Source organism: Vombatus ursinus, unplaced genomic scaffold, assembly GCF_900497805.2.
Source record: "Vombatus ursinus unplaced genomic scaffold, bare-nosed wombat genome assembly UNPS02009173.1, whole genome shotgun sequence".
NCBI lineage: Eukaryota > Metazoa > Chordata > Mammalia > Diprotodontia > Vombatidae > Vombatus > Vombatus ursinus.
Window position 1 is genome coordinate 3,969,362 of NW_020948951.1, and position 23,727 is coordinate 3,993,088.

Sequence of the window (23,727 nt, forward strand, 5' to 3'; positions counted from 1 at the left end):
CATTCCCTTCTCTCTTGTCCAACATCATCCAGACCCAGGGGCCAAATACCATTTCTCTAATTTTATTCATAAATACTTTATATAAAACTTTGGGCACAAGCCATTGGACTCCCTGAGAGGGCCTGTGACTGTAGAACTTGAGGTCATCTAGATGAAGGGCCTGGTTCCCCCTCAGGGAAAGAACGGCAAATAACAGAAATTCGTCGGCCCCGTGGGACCCGGTGCTCCCCAAAGAATGACTCTTCATCACGAAGGATCTGGTGGGAGAAGTCATATCGGGCAGGGCCCCTGGTGTAGAGAGCAAGAAAGGCTTGGGTCAGTAGCTGAGAGGCAGGCTTGCTGCCCACCATGGTGCTCTTTCAATGCTGCTTGGGAGTGGTAGTAAGCATTATAATTCCACTGACTAGGACTGACAAGGGCAAGGGATGAAGTCAATCACAAAGAGAACCCAAAGAGTCTAAGATACAGCCCCAGACCCCATTTCTAGAAGCTCTGCCCCTCTGGCCCTAAGGTCCTCCTACCTGAGGATATAGAGGGACCCAGGTTCCAGTAGCAACTCCAGCCATTCTTGAGGATCTTGAGTGTCAATTAGTCGCATGACACTGGGGGAGAGCAAGGAGAGGCCTGCAATGATGCCGCCACAGAACTGGCCAGAGAATTAGAACCACAAGATGTCAGAACTGAGAGAGGTGGAAATCTAGAGATCATCCCATTTCAGTCCTGGAAGACTGAGGCCCAAGACAAAGCTGGTGGATAAAGAGAGCTGGGCTTGGACTCAGGAAGACCTGAGTTTAAATCTGGTCTCAGACACTTAGTAGCTGTGTGACCCTGGGCAAGTTACTTAATCTCTGCCTCAGTTTCCTTAACTTTAATGTGGGAATAATAATAGCACCTACTTCACAGAGTTGTTGTGAGGATTAAAGAAGAGAATATTTGTAAAACACTCAGCACAGTGCCTGGCACACAGTAGTTGCTTAATAAACGTTTGCTTCCTTCTCTCCTTCCAAGAAAGGGAAATGGGTTCCTCAAAAGTCACACAAATAAGGGGAAGGGCAAGGAGGGACCTGGATCTCCTGGCTTTTTCTACCATACCAGAGAAAGGCAGCCATCATACAGGACAGGCCTCTCCTGTTACTGTGGAAGCCTCCATTCCCCTTCCTCAGCCCACAGGCCGGGTGCTCTGCCCACCTTGATGCTATCCACATGGGGCTTGATGTAGCCATTTTGGTGGAGATCTAGGACGTGAACCATTGGAAGCTGGGCCAGAGCTGGGGGGAAGGCAGCCACCCGAACCCGCTGCAGAATGGCCTGGCTTGCCTCTGACCAGTGGGACTTCTCTGTCTCTCGGAAGCCGTGGATAGCCTACAGAGATGAAGAAACAGTGGTTAGCTCTCCGAGTTCAGGGAAGCCTGGAAGCTACTCTGACGTCAATGGACCTAGGAAGGAGTTGAGAAAACGAGTGAGAGGGCAGAGAGGGATCTGAGGAAGAGAGGAGGGAGTCAAATTGAGAGATAAATAAATGAGCTTTAGTACTGAGAGGACTAAAGACCAGGCAGTCCTCAGCCGGTCAATAAACAAACAATTATTAAGCGCCTGCTGTGTGCCAAGCACTGCGCTAAGCTAAAGGGAGAGGGAACACAGAGTGGCCCTGATACGAAGTCTAGGGCAGCTCAGAAGAATGCAGAGGGCAAGAGAATGGGGGGTCACTGAGGGACTGGGGAGTTCAAGGGTTGGGCAAATGAAGGACTGAGAAGGCAGAAGAAATGAACGGATTGAGAGGCCCTGGGGCTATGACAGCCCGGAGTGTGGGAAGTCGGGGCTTCCGGGCTAGGGGACAGAGGGTATGAAGGAGACAGAGAGCAACGAGGTGCGGGGGCAGCGGGAACAGGGAGGCCTGGGGTGGGGGGCGGGATGAGAACAGAGGAACAGGAGGGTCAGGGCACAGGACCGGGAGAACCTCGGAGAGGGAACAGTGAAGACTGGGGGCGCAGCTGTGGGGACAGAGGTGACTGAGGTGGGTAGAGGCATAGGGAACTTGGGGAGACGGAGTAAGTAGAGAGGATGATGGCACCTGGGAGGAGAGCGGAGGGGCAGCGGCAGCTGGGGGCCCCGGCCGCCCTCACTCACCGCGTCCCAGTGATCGTACTCGTAGCGCCGGCGCCGTAGCTCGGGCTCCAGCTCCCGCCTCAGCGTCTCCTCCTCCACTGAGCTCAAGAAGCCAGGACGCACCACTGCCGCGCCCCGCAGGCGGCGAAGCACGGTGGGCCCGGACCCCCGCAGCCAGCCGGGCCAGGTTCCCAGTCCCGGGGCCCGCAGCGCCCCCAGGGCCAGGTGCCCGCTCCAGACCATGATCCGGCCGCCCCGGCCGGGTCAGGGGTAGCCAAGCCAGGGCCCTCCCTTCCCGTCAGCGATTGGCTCGTGACCTCCCGGAGGTCTGACGCTATTGGCTGCTTCCAGGCCCCGCCCCCAGCTTTGGGAGGGCGCCGCGAGCATCTTAACTATCACGGCCCCGCCCCCGTCCTGCTGACCTCCGAGGGCTAGAGGCCCCGGGGGGCGGAGCCTGAGGCGCAGCGATGTTGACGGTACATCGGCGGCTCTTGGCTCAGGGCCTTTCCAAGGTGGAGGCGGCGTTGGCGCCTATCGCACGTGGGCCCACAGAGTCCCGGGAAGGAGCCCCCACGTGAAGCCTTCCGACCGGGGCGCCTCCGCTCCATGGGCAGCCTGGCCCGTCCTGCTTCCGGGCAGCCGCGGGGGGAGGGGAGCGAGGGGAGCAGAGTCCAGGGCAAGCTCAGGACGTGGACAAGGTGTCCGGTGGAAATGACAGATGAGGAGTCGGAGGACCTGGATCCAAACCCCACCTTTGCTTTTTTAGCACGAGTCTTGGGCCTACAAAAGGAAGGGGCTGGCCTCTAATGTCCACCCCTAAACTGTCCTGGGTCCAGGTTTGCCATCAAGGTGTGGCTGGAAGCATGCCCTCGAGGTCTTTCTAGTCCAGCCCCCTCATTTGACAAGAGGAAACAGACCAGGGAAGAAATGACTGGCCCAAGGTCACAGGACAGCAATCTTTCGGCGTCCTCTAATCTAGCACTCTAAGTGACTGTAGCATTCACAGCTTTGTGTGGTGGATAGTGAAAGGCTTATCATCTTTATTATTTTACAGGGGTGTACAGCTTGGGAACTGGGCCTCATATACACAGGAGTAAGGGCTGCAATTCATTCCATGGGCATCAGGCAGTTCAGGTCACACAAAAACTGAGGGAAGAGCATCATATCGAACTTACAAAGATCTGCACAGCACTTAGGTGTCCTCTCACAACAACCCTGGGTGGTAGGTGCTATCATCATCCCCATTTTATGGACAAGGAAACTGAAGCTGAGAGGTTAGTGACTTGCCCAGAATCATACAGTTGGTGTGTCTGTTTGTTTTGGAGGTGGTCAGAGTTAAGGGACTTGTCCAAGATCCCTAGACAGCTAGTAAGTGTCTGAGGCCGGATTTCCACTCTGGTCCTCCTGACCCCAGGGCCGGTGTTCTAACCACTGAGCCACTTAGCTGCCTTGATATGTTTGCTGAATGAAGGAATACCTAAAGCTTTCTTTTCCCTTGGTTAAAGAAGAAAAATAAGGAAGACAGCAGGGACCAAAAAGTGACCAAAGTTTTAATTTAAAATCCATGCTCTCTGGCAAGTCAGTTCTGGGGCAGTAGCCCAGCTCAGCCGCTACTCCTCTGCTTCACCTCCAGATGGGTCCCCGGAACCCCCTGAAATCTAAAGCTACAACAGGAGTCCTGGGACAGAGCAGCACAGTGCAAAGGTCAGGGGAGAACCAGTGTAGACAAGGGGGGGGGTATCATTTGAGGGATCTACTCCTCACTGTCCACAGGGAGGTGTAGGTTCGTCCATCCTCAGGGCCCAGCTGGAGCAGGGACTTCCACAGGCTCCTTCTGTACCAGCTCTGGCTCATCTTCTCCATCGTGTGGGGGGTGCACCAGCACTTTGTCCAAGATGCCAAACTCCTGGGCTTCCATAGGACTCATGTAGCGGTCCCTTTCCATGGCAGCCTCTGTGAGAGGGTAGAGTCACAGTGATGAATGAGAGAGGTTCCCTACACTTTTGGTAGTCAGAACCTAGACACCAAACACAAATGGTCATCTGAACCCAGGACATTCCCCTCACCCCCACCAAGGGCCTGACCATCAGAGGCAGCTGTTTAAAGAGCTTAGTCCTGAACCTACACTTGGCCAGCAACCTACAATTTTCTTCACTGAGGCCATAGCAGGACTGGACTTGGAATTTAGGAGACTTGGGTTCAAATTTTGCCTTAGACATTTACTAGCTGTGTAACTCTGGGCAAGTCACTTTACCTTGCTGGGCCTCAGTTTCCTTACCTGTAAAATGGGGCCAATAACTTCCTATCTCAAAGGGTTATTATGAGAAACCACTTTGTAAACCTTTAAACACTAAATACTAAAATGTGAGCTATTTTTATTTGCTGCTGCTGTTTGTGCTTTGTTCTTGAAGAGGATCATGACATGAGGGAGGTGATGCCATGACATGCAAGTGGATTGGATTAAGTGGGGCAGGGCTGTGCAGAGTCACCAGCCTCACTTTCTCCTCAGGAGCGATCTGGGTCTAGTGGCCAGATATAGATCAGGATGATTGGAGATGGCCCAGGATGCAGTGAGGGACCTTGGCCTTTTCAAACTAAGGTCTTTAACAGGTCTCGGTTTGATTGGGGCAGTGCCCATTCAGTGATCAAGGCTTAATAAAACGGCAAAGAATGGCTTCTTTCAAAAAAAAAAAAAATAGATCTGAGAGGGGAAGACCCTCAGGATTTTTGGCAAAAACAGAAACAACTGTTATTTACATTCATTCTGAGCCAATCATGGCCCAAACAGTGACCAAGTGGGGCTTGGTTTGGGACCAGAGTGATTTGCGGTTAAGGCTGGTGTTTAAGAGGGAAAACCAAAAGCCCCAGCCAAACAGACCTGTTAAAGGAGAGGGAATAGGAGAAAATTTAAATCTCAAAATCTTATGAAAGTGAATGTTGAAAACTAAGAAAGGCCCAGAGAGTCCCAAGCCCGGGGCACACTCACCAATCACATCCAGAGGCTGCTTTGTGTGTTTCGCATAGATACCATAGAGTTGCTTCTTTAGCTTCATGATCTCCTCAGCCTGAATGGCGATATCCGTGGCTTGTCCCTGGATGGGGGAGGAGGGGACCGGATGAACAGCCAGGGACGGCCCACACAGGGGACACTTCCCAACTTGCAGGGAGCCCAGCCTGCAGTCAATGATTCAATAAATACTTATTAAGTGCTTAATAAGGGCTCACATTCATATTGTGTTTTAAAATTTATGAAGTGGTCCCTCATCACAATTCTGTGAGGAACCATAGTGCAAAGGACTGTTACCCTCATTTTACACATTAGAAAACTGATATTCACAAAGGGGAATTAACTAGGCCAGGGTCACAAAGGTACTGCCACAGCCATGATCAGTAAGCGTTTATGAAGCACCAACTGTGTGCTGAATGCTGAGCAGAATGCTTAATAGCCAGAACTCAAATCCTAGTCATTCTTGATATCAAATCCAGCACCTTTCCCTACATAAAGCTGCCTATTACAAACTGAGAAAAGCACAAGGTTTCCATAACATAGTCCTTGCCTTTGTGAAGCTGGTATGGGTATAAGATGCAAACCTATAAACCCTAACATAAGACAATGCATGATCAGGTCAGAGAGCCAGTCCTCAGCCAGGTGGGATCCTGTACAAATCACTTAATCTCTCAGTGCTCTAAGCCAGACTGACTTAGAAAACCACAAACCAACATTCTGTGGTCTATTTTGTCAAACCTTTGCCAATTACATTTTAATCTCTTGGGAGTTGTGTGGGCTCCAAGCCTGACACCTCTGCTCTATACAGTAAGATGGTAAGTCGCAGAGAAAGTGCTGATCTGCACTTGGTGGAGGGAGTTTCCTTACCTGGGAGGTACCTATATAAATGAAATCACAGGTCTATGTCTATCCCTAGGCTATGCATTATATAAGTACCAAATACAAAGGGCAATAATGAGAGACTGGAGAGGGGGAGGGCGCCTCTTTGCCAACTGGGAAGATCAGGGAAGGTTTCATGGAAGCAACAGCATTTGAATTGGGCTTTTAAAAGTGTGTGAAATCAAAGGAGGGGGAAGGATGTACAAGGTAGAGCCTCTGTTCATCTTAACTCTTTCCTGCAACATTCTACCCTGTCCCTCCCCAGAAGCTTCTGCCCTGAAATAACACTGGAGCAAACACTGTCAAAAGCCTAGGTTCTAGAGCCTCAGTATCCTAATCTGTAGAATGAGGATAATGATGCACTTAGTACCTCAAGGCTGTTAAGGAGTTTCAAGCACTTTATAAATCCTAAAGTGCTACATAAATAAAAACTACTACTATGGATGGGACACCAATTTGTAAAGTGCAACGTACCATGTAAACACAAGATTCTACTGTGCAAGGGCAGAGGGAGGAAGAGAGTAGAGGTAGAGAAGGAAGACTGATGGAGGGTGCAGAATGGGACTGGAGTGGGAACGCAGGGAGGGCTAGAGAAAGGTGGTGGGAAGGGAGTGAGAAAGGAAGGTTTTTAGGAACAGGGAGGGATGGGGGAGGTTGAGGGAGAAGAGCGAACAGGGGAGTGCGGGGCAGAGAGAGGGCTGAACGACAGTACAAGGAATAGGAGTCAAGAGGAAGGACAGGGAAGAGAAGTGGGAATGAAGCAGGGCTGCCTATGCTGCTAGAACATGACTCACCCGGGCCCCTCCGGACGGCTGATGGATCATGATTCGAGAGTTGGGCAGTGAGTGGCGCATGCCAGGGCAGCCAGCTGCAAGCAGCAGGGAGCCCATGCTAGCGGCCTGGCCCACGCACCAAGTGCTGACGGGGTTCAAGATGTATTGCATAGTGTCATAGATGGCCAGGCCCGAAGTCACAATACCCCCTGCCACAGCAGACAAGGATAGGATGAAGACAGGCTTCCACTCCCACCCCAAGCCACCTTCCAGTCACTAAGAAAATTTGATCCATGCCCCTGACTCCAAGTTCCCCAACCCAAACCTAGCCCATTTTGAACTCTTGGCTCAAGGTTAGGAAGCCTGCCTTTGCCTATGTCCTTCCCACAGAATACCCCCCCAGGCGTTCTCTTCCTCCCTCCTCCTGGCCTCATCTTCTTCCCTCCGCCACCCTGGGATTCTCAGAAGCCCTCTGGGGCTCCTGGCCTAGTTCAAAGCCAGGCCCAAGCCCTACCTCCATACAGGCAGAGGTGCCCTTCCCATTCCATCAGTATCTACAGCATCCCCCCAGAGAGCAGCTGTGGACTAAGTCTCATGGTGGGTTCACCACCCATACAAATGAAGCTCCACTCCTTCACAGGACTTCTTGAAGGTCTCATTCAACCCCCTCATTTTAGAGACAAGAAACTGAAGCCCAGAAGGGTTGAGCTATTACATGGAAGAGCCAGGATTCAAACCCAGATTTTCTCATTCTAATTCCAATGCTCTTTCTTTACAACATTATGTTGCCTAAGGGAACCTCAGCAAATCCCTTCCCTTTTCTGGGCCTCAGTTTCCCCATGTGTAAAATTATCTCCTAAGGTCCCTTTCAGCTCTTGACCCTACTAGATTATTATGAGGGGGCTAGGTAGGGGTTGTAGGGGAAGGGCAGTTACTCACCCGGGCTGTTGATGTACATGTGGATGGGTTTCTTGTTACTTTCTGATTGAAGGAAAAGCAGCTGGGCAATGACTAAACTGGCCAAACTGTCATCAATCTGGCCATAGAGAGGAAACAGAAGCAAGGGGGACAGTTAACATCAGGAGGAATCCATGGGCTGGGCAACAGGGTGGAGCGACAGACATCATACTCACAGGTCCCATAACACAGATGATCCGTTCTCGAAGCAGACGAGAGTAAATGTCATAGGCCCTTTCTCCCCGGCCCTACATGAGGAGAGCAGAGTGAAGCTGGGGGGGAAGGAGTTAAGAGGGTAAGGCACTGGGGTGGAGAGAGGAGTAGAAAGGAACAGGGCAGAGGCAGAGGAATGGGGCAAAGAAGAGAGGTTAAGAGACAAAAAAGTCGGGCAATGATATGGGGAAAAGCGAAGTTACGAGATGCAAGGGGCAGCCAGGTAGGGACAAAGAGGGGAAAGGAATAAGGATTTATTAAGTGCTTACTATGTGCCAGTCACTATGCATTTGAAGTTGAGGAAACTGAGGCAAATGGTGATTTAATGACTTGTCCAGGGTCATACAGTAAGGGTCTGAGGTCAGATTTGAACTCAGGTCTTCCTGACTCCAGGGCCAGTGGTCTTTCCACTGTTCTCCTAGCTATTTATTGGGGCATTCAGGCCCTCATCACCTTTCAAGTAGAATATTTCAAACAGTCTCATAATTGGTCTCTCTTCTCCAATTCATTCTACACAATGCTGCCAAACTAATTTTCCTTAAGCACTGATCTGACCACAATACTCCACTACTCAAACAATTCCAGTGGCTATTATTTCTAGGAGGGGAAGGCCGGGTGGCATAATTGATAAAATTCAGGGCCTGGAGTCAAGAAGACCTGAGTTCAAATCCTGCCTCAGATACCTACTAACCTGTGTGATCCTGGGCAAGTCACTTAACCTGATTTACTTCATCTGTAAAAGGAGCTGAAGAAGGAAATGGCAAACCACTGCAGTATCTTTGCCAAGAAAACCCCAAATGGGGCCATGAGACACACAACTGAAGACAATTGAATAACAAAATTACCTCTAGATCAAATATAAACTGCTTAGTTTAGCTTTTAAAGCCCTATTTATGTGGCTGTATACAGAAGTAGCCAAGTGTCAAAATGGCTGGGCCTTGGAGTGAGGAAGACTTAAGTTCAAATTCTACCACAGACACTTAGTGGTCGGGACAAGTCACTTCATCTGTCTGCCTCTGTTTCTTCAACTGTAAAGTGGGGGGATAATAGCAGCTACCGTCCCAGGGTGACTGTGAGAATCAAATAAGTTAATATATGATGTACGGAGCTTTGCAAACGCTAGGGATTACCATCATGTCAAGTAGGAGATCCCTTCATTCTCTGCACTTGTATCCTCAGTGCCGTGCACACTGTAGGTACATAACAAATACTTGATCGACTGGACAGGATGAGAGAAGAGGAATGGGATGTGGGGAACAGAAAATAACAGGGATAAAGGAATACAAGCGGGCATTAAAGGGCGGCTTGAGGACGGGGGCGAGGGGGGGGGGCCGGGGCGCAAAGGTGCAAGGGGAAGGAGAGGTGCAGGGGGCTGGGAGAGGAGGAGCAGGGAAGGGGAGAGTTACCGTCTGCTCCACCACGATGGGGATGAGGGGCCGCGCCCAGGTCGGGGTCCCGTGCAGGCTCCGAAAGGCCAGGCCCGCCCAGGAGCGCAGCTGGAGAGGCCGCTGCGGGGGGACAAGAGCGGGGTGAGCGGGACGCTTTCCGGACACCCCGCGGTTCCCTCCTCCCACCAGCCCGGGCTTCCCCTCCTTGCTCACCCGGCCCCTCTGCTCTCCCCGGGCTCAGGGTTCCCGCCCTCCCTTGTGACCCCTTACCCCGAGCCCCCGAACCGCTATCCGGGGCCACATTCCGAAGCAGCGGAGATAGAGGAGACGGTGACGCCAGATCAGCACGCCGCCCGCTACCCGGAAGCAATCTTCCCCTTGGCGGGAGCGGGGACGGGGGGGGGGGGGCGGGGGCGGGGAGAGCTTCTTATCTCCGCCGGCTGGACTACATGTCCCAGCGTGCCTCGCGGGACTCAAAGGGGTGGGGCCTCAGCTCCCGGGGAGGCAGGCGCGTGAGTCCTAGGCGTGGGAGGAGAGGCCTGAGCAGAGGAGAAGTGATGAAAAAGAAGGACGGCGCCCAGGCCTTTACCCAACCCCTGCCGGCATCTCCTGGGTCTAGACCCAGAACCTGAGCCCCTAGGCCAGGGAGAGCCTTGTGGATCTGGGCCTCGTTTTTTGCCCCATTTTTGTTGTTGTTCAGTCGTGTGTGTAGTTCTTTTTGACCCCATTTGGGGTTTCCTTGGCAGAGATACTGAAATGGTTTGCCATGCCCTTCTCCAGCTCATTTTACAGAGGAGGAAACTGAGGCAGACAGCGTGAATGCGATCTAGAGTTTTAGGGGTGCTGGGACCCCAAAATCACTGCATGTGGGTCCTGCCCGAAAGAATTTGACCCAAGCCTTCTTTCAGCCAAAGACAAGGTTTATTAAAGGTCCTCCATGTTAGCCAGACTCTCAAGCAATCTGAACATTGCTGAGCTATTGGCTAGATTATAAGAATCTGAGCACCTTAGTAGAGACAAGATGGTCCTCCTATACAGAAAGACTGTGGGAGGGGTCTAGGAGTGGCCAAGTAGTTTGGGGTGACTGGAGGAGGGGGTCTAAGGAGGATCTGGATGGGAGTGGCCAGTAAACTGGGGTGGACAGAACCCCTGAGACCTGGACCTCTTGGCCAAGGGAGATTGGAGCCTAACTAGGATTAAGGGTGGGAAATGGCTGGGGGCCATAGGGAGGTAAGGCAATGGAGGGCTAGGCTAGGTTAAGGGTAACAGAATTAGGAGATTGGGAATAGGCAATAACAAAATGCCAGTTGATAGGATTCAGGCTAAGACCAGAGATTTGACCATGTGGGAAAGTCCAGGGTTTTTCCTTTTTGGGATCTAGATCCCATCCTCATCAAAGTGACTTGTCTAAGATCACACAGCTAGTAAGTGTCTTGGGCGAAATCTGAACTCAAGAAGAGGAGTATTTCTGGCTTTCGGGAAACCATTTATTGCACCACCTAGCTGTCTTTTTTTTTTTAATTACACAACTGGATTACAGAATAGATTTGGAATACCCAGGTTCCCAAAGTGGGCAGTATGGGAATAGGGCCAGGGTGTGCTGGCATGATGTAGGGCAGCGGTAGAAGTCTCCTGTGTAACTGGGGTGGAGGGGCATTGAACAAAAATAAGGGGGCCGTGGAAGCATGAAGAAAGAAGAGAGGAGAAGAAAATTTTGAAAAACCATTCATCATGTTTCATCTGCTGTGTAAGTTAAAGTTGTGGTGACTACATTATTTTATAAATAAACACAAAATGCAAGTTATAACTGATCACTGGTCAAGTCTGCAGACAGAGCTTAATAAGCAAGTGTTAGAGGGCAAATGTATCTCAAATTATTGGTTCATCCAGCATGTGTCGGCAGGAATATGTGTGTATGAGGACTTGTTTACAATACTACGTGGTTACATGACACAATATTGCATTATCAAAATTTCAATGCAGGAAAAACCCCAAGTTTACAATAAATGATTAAATTAAAGATGCATCACTTTTAAAAAATGCTTTATATTTTTTGAAATGATGCAAATTTAAAAAAAAAACATTAAAGGATTAAAGAAAGATTTCCAGGTGGCACTGAGTAATTTTTTTTAAAGGGGGTGGTAGGCCAAGTAAGTTTGGGAACCTCTAATCTAGTTGAACTCATAATCAAAAAAGATTACCCACTGTAACTTATTTAGCAAGCCATTCAGGCTTCCACTATTTCTATCCTAAAATGGAAATAGCCTAAATAATAGCTTAAAAGACTTTTATGGAGAATTCATACAAGGTAAGCGCTCACATGGCAGTCAGAAAAAGCGAAACAAGGACACTTTTCAAGGTTATCTCTGAAGAACTTTGGAATGGATTGTGAGACATAGGAGATACTGGCACAGGACTGCCTAGTATAGCTTAAGACTTCTCTGTGCTCTGTAAACAAAGCAAAATTGCAGTAGCTCAAAAAGAAAGTGAGATGCACAAATTTAGAGACATCTCCATTCCAGATGTTCATATGGACTATTTGTGCCCAACTTTTGGTAGAGCCTTCCAAGTTTTTATTGTTCTGGTCAACCACAATTGGATATACTGTACATTGACCCTGACGTAGTGATGTCATTTTGGTCCTCTGAGTAGGAAAGACAACAGCCAACCATTTCCATTCTAGCCACTACATCTTCGTTACAGTGAAAAAATCAGATTCAGAGTAGATTTTTCCCTTGCTTTTTCCTCTGCTATTGAAGCAATGTGAAGACATTGAGGAAAGGCAAGAAAATATTAGCTTCTGTGTTTTGGGCAAAGAGACAGCTCCAAGAGACTTGTGGATGATTGATGCTGACCATCATTGCTATATTATGCCTCGGTGCTGGGCTTGTGATATGTTTCTAGAACTCATTTATTTCTTACTTTGGTCTAGGTAGCCTACAGTCTACTCAGAAGATCCAATTGCTTTTGCTTCTTCCTTTACTGGACTTGACCCAAATGCTTTCCATCAAGCTTCTGCCGTTTGGCTCCTGGATTTGTTAGCATGAGTATGCTTAATTTAATTTTTTATTGTGAATTTAACAAATATTGACATTTCAATGGACAAAGAAGAGAAAAGATTATATTTGAAACTATGAACTTATATAATTTATTTTTTAAGTGTATTATTCAACACAATACTTCTGCTCTTCTGTTTCATTGGTGCCCTTTTCTTTCTTTTCTCTTTTTCTTCCCACATCATTCTCATTACCTGTCAACTCTATGCCTCTCCTCCACCCCCACCCCAAATAGAAACTCACTTTTGTAATCAGCAAATAAAGTCAAATGGAAAAATCACTGGCTTTGGAGTCAGAAAACCTGGATTCAAATCTCATCTCTGCCACTTACTTGGGTGACTTTGGCCAAGTCACTGAGCATTCCAGGGCCTCATTTTCTAATCTGTAAAATAAGGGGTATCAGACTAGGTATAGCATCTGAGGTCGCTTCCAGCTTTAGAGGTGGGTGACACAATGGATAGAGTACCATCCCTGGAGTCAGGAAGACTGAATTCAATCCTGGGCTCAGCACTTACTAGCTGTGTGGCCCTGGGCAAATCACTTAAACTGTGCCTCACTTTTTTCATCTGTAAAATGGGAATAGCAATACCATCTACCTTGCAGATTTGTTTTGAGGATCAAATGAGATAATAGTTGTAAAGCACTTAGCATAGTGCCTGTCATGTAGTAGGTACTAAATAAATATTATTATTATCCTATGAAGCTAAATAAATAAACATATTAGTTGTATCTGTAAATGTATATCTTTTTCTGCACCTAAGGTTGGTCATTACAAAGCCCCTTTGAGGTATGCAGCATGTATTATCATCAGTCGTGATTGGTCACTGCATTGATCAGAGCTCTGAAGTCTTTCAAAGTTGTTTTTCCTTGTTACAGTGATCATGTCTATTGTTCACTTCACACACTTCATTTTATCAGTTCATACAGTCAGTCAACAAGCTTTTATTAAGTACTTGTATGCCAGACACTATGCTAAGCACTGGGGTTACAAAGAAGACAAAAATCATGGCCCCTGCCCTCAAGGAGCTCACATTCAAATAGAGAAGGCATTATACAAATGTTTATATGTACAAGATACATGTGTGTGTGTGTGTGTGTGTGTGTGTGTGTGTGTGTGTGTGTGTGTACATGTAGTAGAAATGGAAGATAATCTCAAAGGGAATAGGGGAAAAAAGAAAATCTAGTTGGGACTGAGAGGAGTAGGCCTGGAAAAGCCTCCTGAAAAAAGGTTGGAGTCTTGAAAAAAATCCATAAAAGACATAGTAGTGGAAGAAGGAGAACATTCCAAGAATGATGGATATCTAGCCAGTGAAAAGGCTTAAAGATGGGAGATGGGATGTTATGTTCAAGAAATAGCAAGTAAGAAAGGGATTAACATGTAAAAAGCCTTGAAAAGTAGGAAAGGGCCAGGTTGTAAAAGGTTTAAATATCAAAGGATTTTATATTGCATCCTGGAGGTAATAGGGAGTCATTAGAGCTTATTGGATATGGTCAGACCTGCCAAAGGTGACCAGATTGTAAAGAGCTTTAAATGGCAAACATAGGCATTTTTGTTTGATCTTAAAGTTCCTTGGCCACTGGAACTAATATTGAGCATGGGAATGACATAGCCAGGCCTGTGCTTAAGGAAAATTACTTGGGCAGCTGAATGGAGGATGGATTGAAGTGGGAAGAGATTTGAGGCAGGCATACTTACTTAGAAGACTAATGCAATACTCCAGGCATACAGTGATAATAATAAAGCTAGTTTTTGTATAGCACTTTAAGGTCTTCCGGGTGCTTTACATATGTTCTCATTTAATGAGAAATTCTACCAGTGTGGTAGGAGTGTGTGAGGAGACAAATAAGAGGGATATTGTGAAAGTAGAAATGGTCAAGGCTTGGCAAAAATTAGGCATATTGAATGAGTGCAAGTCCTCAAAGACATGGGAGTATCAGATCACCTTACTTGTCTCCTGAGGGTCAAGAAGCAAGTTAGAACCAAACATGCAACAGCTGATTGCTTTAAGATTGGGAAAGGAGTATGACAAGGCTGGACATTGTCACCTTATTTATTTAACTTATATGCAGAGTACATCATGTGAAACGCCAACGTGGACAAATCAAAAACCAGAACTAAGGTTGCTGGAAGAAATATCAACAATCTCTGATATGCAGGTGATACTACTCTGACGGCAGAAAGTGAAGAAGAATTAAGAGGCTTCTTGATGAAAGTGAAAGAGGAGAATGTGAAAGCTGCCTTGAAGCTTAACATTAAAAACAAAAACAAAAACAAAAAACAAAAAACCGAAAACCTAAGCTCCTAACAACACTTCCAGGAAAACAAAGGGAGAAGAAATGGAAGTGATAAGTATGGAATCTAGACTCCAAAAAGGAAAAACCCTGGACATTCCCACGTGGCCAAATCTCTGGCCATCACCTGAGGCTGTAATCCCAACAAGTGGCCTTTCTTTGTGGCTCCACCTAATCTTCCAATTCTCTGTTACCCTTAACCTAGCCTAGCCCTTCATTGTTTTATCTACCTTTGACCCCTGGCCATTTCCCAACCTTAATCCTAACCAGGCTCCATTCTCCTTTGGCCATGTGGTCTAGGTCCCAGGTGTTCTGTTCACCCCAGTTGACTGGCCACTCCCATCCAGATCTCAGATACCTTGTCCCATCACCCCAAACTACTTGGCCACTCCTAGATCCCTCCCACAGTCTTTCTGTATACAAGGTCCATCCTGTCTCCATTAAGGGGCTCAGATTCTTAAAATCTAGCCAATAGCTCAGTAACATGCAGACTCCTTAAGAGTTGGCCCAATGTGACAGACATTCTAATAAACCTTGTCTTTGACTGAAAGAAGGCTTGGGTCAAATTCTTTCAGGCAGGACCCACGTGTTGTGATTTTGGGGTCCCAGCATCCCTAAACCTCAACAGAAGCAGTGTCAGATGTTATATTCTTGGGCTCAAAGATCATGCCTGAAAGCAACTGCAGCTATGAAATTAAAAGACACTTGCTCCTTGGAAGGAAAGCTATGGTAAATCTGGACAGCATACTAAAAAGCAGAGACATCACCTTGCTAATATATGTAGAGCTCTGGTATATCCAGCAGCAACGTATGGCTGTGAGAGTTGGACTATGAGGAAAGCTGAGTGCCGCAAAATCGGTGCTTTTGAAATGGGGTGCTGGAGAAGATTTTTGAGAGTCCCTTGGACAGCAAGGAGATCAAATCAGTCAATACTTAAATTCACTCAGACTGTTCACAGGAAGATCAAATACTGAAGCTGCAGCTGAAATACTTTGGCCACACAATGAGAAAATAGGACTCATGGGAAAAGACCCTGATGTTGGGAAAGATTGAAAACAAAAGGAGAAGGGAACAGCAGAGGAGGAGATGGATAGAGGGTGTCATGGAAGCAGTGGGGTCATGAAGAATCAGACGTGACTGAATGACTCAATAACAACAACAGTAACAATTGAGTGCAAGAGGAAAGTCAAGGATAACACCTAGGCTTCCAACCTGAGAAACTAGTTTTAAAAAGGAGGTGGGGGTGGGGTGTTGCTCTTGACAGCAATAGGGAAGTTTGGAGGAAGAAGGTAGGGTTTGGGGGATAAGATAATGAGTTCCATTCTGGAAATGTAGAACTGTGTATGCCTATGGCACTCCCAGTTAAGATGTTCAAAAAACAGTTAGTTATATGAGAATGGAGCTCAGGAGAGAGTTTAGAGATATATTAAAAATCTGAGAATTCATCTACATAGAGATGATGAATGAACTAATGGGAGTTGAGATCATCAAACAAGATAGTTTAGCAGGAGAAGAGAAAATGGCCTGAGACAGAGTCTTAGAAATCACCCACAATTAGCAGTCTTCATCCTGATCAAGATCAAATAGGTAGGAGAACCAGAAGAGCAGTGTTGTGCAAACCTCGAAAGAAGAGAGAAAGAAAGAGGAGAAGAAGGTGATGTCAAAGATTGCAGAGAGGCCAAGAAAGATGAGGATTGAGAGAAGGCTGCTAGATTCAGTGATTGAGAGAGCATTGGTAACTTTGGAGAAAGCAGTTGCAGTTGGAATTATGAGACCTGAAGTCAGATTGCAAAGGGTTCAGAATCAAGCAAGAGAAGAAAAAGTGGAGGCAATGAGTATAGATGACTTTCTCAAGGAGTTTAGCAGAGATGGGGAGGAGAGATAATCCCAGAAAGACTGGTAATGGATATCTCTCTTACCATAGATTGCCTTGTTTTTTTGTTTTTTGGGGGTTTTTTTGGGTTCAGACTTTCTCAAAACATAGTGCTATTGGTATTTTTACTTGGAATCATTTTTTCAGCCATTAATAGAGATGAATATTTTGCCATTATAAACCCACAGCAGAAAACCCTGTTTTATACAAATAAGATGTTACAAACTATTGTAAAGTATGATTCATTTTATTTGATTAATCAGAGAATTCTTTACTCACCTGTAGTCAAAATGTAATAAGATTTTCATGTTCAAATGGTCTTTTCAACATACCATCACAAAACAAGACTGTTTAACTATTCTTTTTCAAGTGTAATAAAGTCAAATGTGTGTTATTTGACCATGGCAAATGGGTTTCTTGTTCATTTATTTAGAAATATCTAAGTCTTTCAAATAAAAACAGAATTCCATTTAAGATGGCGATGAAAAGTTATAGAGAAGCCCAGCTTTCCCACATACACCCCAGCAAAAATCTAAAATAGTACCAGTAGAACCAGTGATCAAAAATACCAGATAAGTGGTGTGGTGGATAGAATGCTAGGCCTGGAGTCAGGAAGACCTGAGCTCAAAGTCAGTTTCACACACTTACTAGCTGTGTGATCCTGGGTAAGTCACAACCTCTCTCAGGCTCAGTTCCCTCATCCATAAAATGGGGATAATAATAAACATTTATTAAGCACCTACACAGTAAGAATTAGAACCCGTCTTCAAACACAGGTCTCCTAACTCGAAATTTAATGCTCTTTTTGCTGCACCGTGATGATTCTGAACCCATACATTCACTCAATCAAGTCAATAAACATTAAATGCCTACTATATGCTAGGCATTTAGCACTGAGGACATAAAAAGAGGCAAAAGACAGTCCCTGCCTTCAAGGAGCTTACAACATGCAAACAAATGAGAGAAAGTAATGTTATACTATTGCATTAATAACTAGTTATTAATTTGTGATCCACCCTTTTCCTCCTGTTTCTGTCAACACTCAGCTCTTTAAAAGGTCAGTCAGTCTCTGAAGGGTATGGCTGAGTGATGAGATTACTCCTAGTGCCCAAGGCACAAGCTTATTAACTAAGTTAGGTGGGACCCCACCCAACTGGGAAACCTAATTTCTATAGAGAGTATTAACAGAATCCAGTCTGGACAGGCTTTTGCCTGGGGGAGCAACCCCCAATCCTTGGTCCCCTCCATTAGAGTTTAGGGCAACAGCTCATGAAGGAGAAATGTGTCTCATGAGCAAGCCATATTCTCAGCAGGAAGAATTGAAGACTTTTAGCCCATCTCCTCATTAAATGTCCACCAATTAGGGCTGAGTTTCACTTGTCCGTGGAGTTCCCTGTCAGAAGGCACACACCCAATTCAGGGTGATTCAGAGCCTCCCTTTGCATCTTTGGTTACTGAGAGAAACCAATGATGATCAATTTATTGATTACAGGCTAGCCTAATTAATAACTTGATTATTAATTACTCAGAAACTCTGTCTCTCAGGGATTTTATTCACCACACGAATATATACAAAGCAGGCTATATACAGGATAACTAGGAAATAATTAACAGTGGGAGAGCACTAGAATTGGGGGCAGGGGTTGGAGAAAGCTTCTTGTAGTAGGGATTTTAATTGAGACTTAATGGAAGCCAGGGAAGTCAGTAGTTGGAGTGGAGGAGGGCAAGCATTCCAGGCATGAGGGACATGCAGAGAAAATGCCCAGATCTGAGAGATGGAGTGTCTTGTTCCTAGAACAGCCAGGAGGCCAGTGTAGAAGTGGATGTATTGAGGAGTAAGGTGTAAGAAGACTGAAAAGGCAGGAGGGGGCTAGGTTATAAAGGGCTTTGAATGCCAACTAGAGCATTTTGTATTTAATCCTGGAGGCAATAGGAAACCACTGGAGTTTGTTGAGTAGGGGAGTGACATGATTGGGCCTATGCTTTAGAAAATCACTTTAGTGGCTGAATGGAGGATGGATTGGGGTGGGGAGAGACTGAGGCAAGCAGACCTACTGGCAGCTATTGCTATAATCCAGGCATGAGATGATGAGGGCCTGCATTATAGTGGTGGCAGTGTCAGAGGAGAGAAGGTGGCTTATTCTAGAGATGTTGCAAAGGTGAAATCAATAGGCCTTGGCAACAGTTTGGATATGGGGAGTGAGAGATCGTGAGGAGTCCAAGATGACTCAGGTTGTGAGCCTGAGGGGCTGGAAGGATGGTATTGCCCTCTACAGTAATGGGGAAGGTAGGAGGGATGGACAGTTTAAGGGGAAACATTCGTTGAGTTTAAGTTTATTGAGTTTAAGATGTTTGCTAGACATCCATTTTGAGATGTCTGAAACATATTTGGAGATGTGAGATTGGAGGGTCAGTAGAGCGATCAGGACGGAATGGATAGATTTGAGAATCATCAGTTTAGAGATGGTAATTAAATCCATGGGAGCTGATGAGATCACCAAATGAGTAGCATAGAAGGAGAAGAGAAAAGGACTCAGGGCAAAATCCTGAGGGGCACATATGGCTAGAGGGTATGATCTGGAAGAGGATCCAGCAAAGGAGACAGAAAAGGAGCAATCAGATAAGTAGGAGGAGAACCAGGAGAGAGAGGTGTCCCAAAAACCTAGAGAGAAGAAAGTATCATGGAGGAGAGAATGGTCAACAATGTCAAAGGCTGCAGAGAGGTCAAAAAGAATGAGAACAGAGAGAAGGCCATTGGATCTGGCAACTAAGAGATCATTAGTAACTTTGGAGAGAAGGTCTGTAGACAACGACTACTAGGATTTTCATCTGGCAATTGATATGAATAGTATGAACCTTAGAGGAAGAGAGGTTACTGAGTGAAGGAGGAAGAGGGAGAACCTGGAAGCGGTAATAGGGAGCAAGGAGTATTCTAATTTTCCTGTCTCGACCAGTAAGTCAAAGAGAATGAGCGAAAGTACAACCAGAACTAGTAGTGCCAAGGGAGGTTGTGTTGTCAGGGGCAAGCTAGGTTTCGATAAGAGCTAGTAGATGGAATGAGTGGGAGAGGAAATGATTGAACATAAAAGGTAGTTTATTGTCTATGGAATAGACATTGCGGGGGGCACAGTGGAAAGACTAGGTAGAGTTTGGATGAAAGTTTGGAGGGAGGACTAAGGGGGCTGGGAGTAAGGAATAAGGTGGTAGGGGATGGGAAATGGGGTTTGGGTGATGATCTACAGTTCAGACTCACTAGAATGTAAAGGGTATGACCAGGCATGAGAATGTTCATTATTTAGTGGAAGACCTTCAAAATACGGGCACCAATATGAAGTGAGAGACCTGAAGTTGAAGGATCAGTTGCTTTTCTTTGCATCAGAGGTTTTCCACATCCCAGTTGAGAGATTGGGCTAGAGGCAGAACATGGAAGTTGCCTTGTTCTGGCACAGATAGAAATGGTTGCTTTGGGGTTAATGGAAGATGCCTGGCCTGGTCTCTAGCAACTTTTCCTCGGGGAACGCCCTGAACCCAGCTGGGGATGGAAGGTTCAGGGCACTAGCACATCTGGGGTCTGAGGTCTTCTCAACTATAATAATAACACCTACCTCTCAGGGTTGTCATGAATATAAAATGAGATAATGTTTGTAAGGTACTTTGCAAACCTTAAAATGCTATGTAAATGCTAATCATCATCATCATCATCACCATCACCATCATCAGAGACAGTAGACTATACTATCCAGTCTAGGACTGCACAAGAAGATGGACAGATGCCTATAGGCACTGGTGAAAGGATCAGGACAGGGTAGGCAGAAGTCTGCAGGCCCAGTGGGGATGTTCCAGGGGAAGGGGCTGGGTCACGAGCAAGCATCAGTTTTAGTAGTCAGAACCTAAAGTCGAAGAATCTCAGCCATCAGCTGTAGTAGGGTATACAGCCAGACCCCATAGGTTATTATACAGGAAAACTGAGCTGAGCAGTGCATTCCTTGAAGCCATAGTGGATGACAGGGCCAGCTTAATGATTGCGCAGGCATACTAGGGAGTTCTGTAGGACTGGAGCCTGTCAGGGCCACAGCAGGGAGCAGAACTAACTTCCAGGTGAAGATTTTGCCAAGAGAAAGAGGCAGAGGCAGGTTGAGGCTAGCCTTTCTATTGGGTCACCAGGAGATAGGGCAGCAGCCAGGGATTGTGACAGAGGGCAGGGCTTAGTACCAGATACTCCATCCATAACTGAGGTGACAATAGCATCCAGACTACAGAGGAGACACAACCAAATAGGTCCTGTCTTCCCCATCAGTAGGGGACAAAGCCTAGCTTTTGCAAGGTCCCAGTCCAGAACTGAGACTGGATATATAAGAAAAAAATCAAGCATAATTTAAAAAAATGTTCTATGTTAGGAGAAGCCCAAGAGGTAAGCCCAGGAGAAGAGAATGACTCCCCAGCCAGTACAGGTAGAGCCTCAGAGAAAACAATGGCTTAGTCACAAGGGTTCCAAGAATGACTGGAAAAAAAATGAAAAAAAAAGTGATTAAAAATGGAGTTCAAATTGAAATCAAATCTTTGGAGAGATAAACTGGAAGGAAAATAAATAGTTTAGAATAGAAGGTGGAAAACCTTACCCAAGTTGTGTACTCCTTAAAAAACAGAATGGAGCAAACAGAACTCAATGATTCCATGAGATAACAACAGAACACTTGAAAGACTAAAGGCTTAGAAGAAAATGTTAAATTTCTATGATCAAATAGAAATGATTTAGAAAACAGGTTGAGGAATAATAACTTAAGAATCATTGGATTTTCCAAAAAACATTCCTAAACAAAAAACCTATAAGCTTATTTCAAGAAATTGTAGCAGAAAACTACCCATTTCAATTAGAACCAAAAAGAAGAGCAAATATAGAAAGAGTCCACCTTCTAAAAGAAACCTCAAACTGAAAACAGCCAGCAATATCATAGCCTAAATCCAGCACTTACAAGTCAAAGAAAAAAATACTGACAGCTGTCAGAAAGAAAAAGTTTGGTAAATCTGGTAAAGTTTGGTTCCTTGGTAAATCCAAGGAAACGTTGTCAGAATTACTTAAGTCTATACTGCTGCTACTTATGATGTTCTAAAAGACACAGTATAAAGGCTTATAACTAAGAATGACTTACTTGAAAAAATGAATATAATCCAGCAGGGGAAAAGTGTATCTTTAATAGAATAGAGGATTATCAAGCTTTTTTTTTTGCCTTTTTGGTGAGGTAATCAGGGTTAAGTGCCCAGGGTCCCACAGCTAGTGTCATGTGTCTGAGACCAGATTTGAACTCAGGTCCTCCTGACTCCAAGGCCAGAGCTTATCCACTGCGCCACCTAGCTGCCCCAAAACTCTTTTCCCTGACAACCTTTTGCCCATATATATTGTCTTCCTTTATTTATTTATTTATTTTTTGTGCAAGGCAATTAGGGTTAAGTGACTTGCCCAGGGTCACACAGCTAGTAAGTGTCAAGTGTCTGGTTGGAGACCAGATTTGAATTCAGGTCTTCCTGACTCCAGGGCCAGTGCTCTATCCACTGTGCCACCTAGCTGCTGCGCCTCCTTTTTTTTTGTATCAAGCATTTCTAATGAAAATACTAGAGCTGGGGCAGATAGGTGATGCAATGGGTAGAGCACTGGCCTTGGAGTCAGGAGCACCTTAGTTCAAACCCAGCCTCAGACACTTATTAGCTATGTTACCCTGGGTAAGTGACTTAATCCTAATTACTCCAAAAAGAAAAAAAAATACTGAAGCTGAATAGAATCTTTGAAACACAAATATGGGAGTCAAGAGGAACCTAGAAGTGGAAGCAAAATGAGTACCAACCAGTTGGGTAATGGGTGAGCAAAATATGGTATATGAATATAATGAAATATTGTCTTCTAAGAAGTGACAACAAGGATGAATTTATAGAAACTTTGGCAGACTTATATGAACTGATGCAGAGCGGAGTGATCAGAAGAAGGATTTGAGTCAATTTTTACAGGGACTGCATATTATAAATGAAAACAACTTTGAAAAACTTACGGTCAATGCATTGACCAATCTTGATTCTATAAGATTGATGATGAAACATTCCTCTCACCTCTTGACAGAGAAATGATGAACTACAAGTGCAGAATAAATTGTAACATTTTCAAACACAGCCAATGTATGAATACGATTTACTTGATTATACTTATTTGTTCCAAGAGAGAGTTTTTATTTGGAATGGGATGATATTTGGGGGGAGGGGGATTGGAGGGGTAGTTATAGAGATGCAAAAAAGAAGAAAAGAAAGAAATGTCAATGAAATCTTTAAAAATGCAGAGAAGAGAGGAAGAAGAAATATAGAAAGGGGCACAAACAATTAGGAAATGTTAAAATTACTTTGTTAAATTTAACACATACTTTTAAGAAAAGTTGTGTTAAGCTGATATTCATGGCTCCGTGTGTATATATGTACATATATGCACATATATTCATAGCAAAATATTCATGACAGCACCATACATGTGTGTGTGTCTATAATATATACATCTCTGTTCTTTGATTGCTAAGATGGGTGATTGTAGGTGTGGAACTTTGCATAAGCTATTCTGACTTTGCTTAACTATTTGTTTTTGTTATAGGTTAATGGAGCAAAGGTAATTCTGGAAAAGACAGTAATACTAAAAGGCAGACATAAGACTTTTAAGAAATGAATTGAAATTAAATTAAAGGAAAATTCCCCTTCTGGACCGCTGCCTTGTTGAGGCAGAGGGGCTTGCATAGCTCAATGAAACTATGAGCTAAGCTGTGCAGAGTTACCCAAGATGGACAGGTCATAGTGGAAAGTTTTGACAAAAAAGTGATCCACTGGAGAAGGAAACGGCAAACCACTCCAGTATCTTTGTCAAAATGAAATACAACAAATTCATGGACAGTATTAAAATGTTAAAAGATATGATACTGGAAGATGAGCCTCTCAGGTTAGAATGTATCCTACACTATGGGGTAGAGCAGATGACAATTGCAAATATCTCCAGAAAAAAAAGGAAGCAGCTGGCCAAAGACAAAAGAAAACTCAGCTGCAGATGTGTCTGGTGACAAAAGGGAAGTCAGATGCTGTAAAGATAAATATTGCACAGGAACCTGGAATGTAAGATCTATGAGCCAAGGTAAGCCAGAAGTAGTCAAACGAGATGGAA

The 23,727-nt window shown here is 45.4% G+C and overlaps 2 protein-coding genes across 2 annotated transcripts; both read right to left on the reverse strand.

Annotated features, from left to right (window-relative positions):
- Positions 1 to 46: 46 nt before the first annotated feature.
- ALKBH7 (alkB homolog 7) lies at positions 47 to 2,349 on the reverse strand. The gene is made up of 4 exons (XM_027851243.1): positions 2,128 to 2,349; positions 1,189 to 1,362; positions 522 to 646; positions 47 to 288 (listed from the first exon to the last, which is right to left on the reverse strand). The coding sequence occupies exons 1-4, from the start codon at positions 2,347 to 2,349 to the stop codon at positions 144 to 146; spliced, it is 666 nt and encodes a 221-aa protein (XP_027707044.1). The 3' UTR covers positions 47 to 143.
- A 1,285-nt stretch (positions 2,350 to 3,634) lies between these two features.
- Positions 3,635 to 9,693, reverse strand: CLPP (caseinolytic mitochondrial matrix peptidase proteolytic subunit). The gene is made up of 7 exons (XM_027850785.1): positions 9,594 to 9,693; positions 9,342 to 9,443; positions 7,899 to 7,970; positions 7,705 to 7,801; positions 6,787 to 6,974; positions 5,093 to 5,198; positions 3,635 to 4,059 (listed from the first exon to the last, which is right to left on the reverse strand). Exons 1-7 carry the CDS (start codon positions 9,624 to 9,626, stop codon positions 3,902 to 3,904), a joined length of 756 nt encoding a protein of 251 aa, XP_027706586.1. The 5' UTR covers positions 9,627 to 9,693; the 3' UTR covers positions 3,635 to 3,901.
- Between the last annotated feature and the right edge of the window lie 14,034 nt (positions 9,694 to 23,727).

Bases quoted from the DNA above. Each gene is read 5' to 3' on its own strand.
- ALKBH7 (XM_027851243.1), bottom strand. From the start codon at position 2,349: ATGGTCTGGAGCGGGCACCTGGCCCTGGGGGCGCTGCGGGCCCCGGGA. The intron at 1,363-2,127 runs GTGAGTGAGGGC...TCATCTCTGTAG, and splicing joins AGTACGATCACTGGGACGCG to GCTATCCACGGCTTCCGAGA. The intron at 647-1,188 runs GTGGGCAGAGCA...TTCTCTGGCCAG, and splicing joins CCCATGTGGATAGCATCAAG to TTCTGTGGCGGCATCATTGC.
- CLPP (XM_027850785.1), bottom strand. From the start codon at position 9,626: ATGTGGCCCCGGATAGCGGTTCGGGGGCTCGGG. The intron at 7,971-9,341 runs GTAACTCTCCCC...CTCCTCATGTAG, and splicing joins CCATCGTGGTGGAGCAGACG to GGCCGGGGAGAAAGGGCCTA. The intron at 7,802-7,898 runs GTGAGTATGATG...CTCTATGGCCAG, and splicing joins TCATCTGTGTTATGGGACCT to ATTGATGACAGTTTGGCCAG.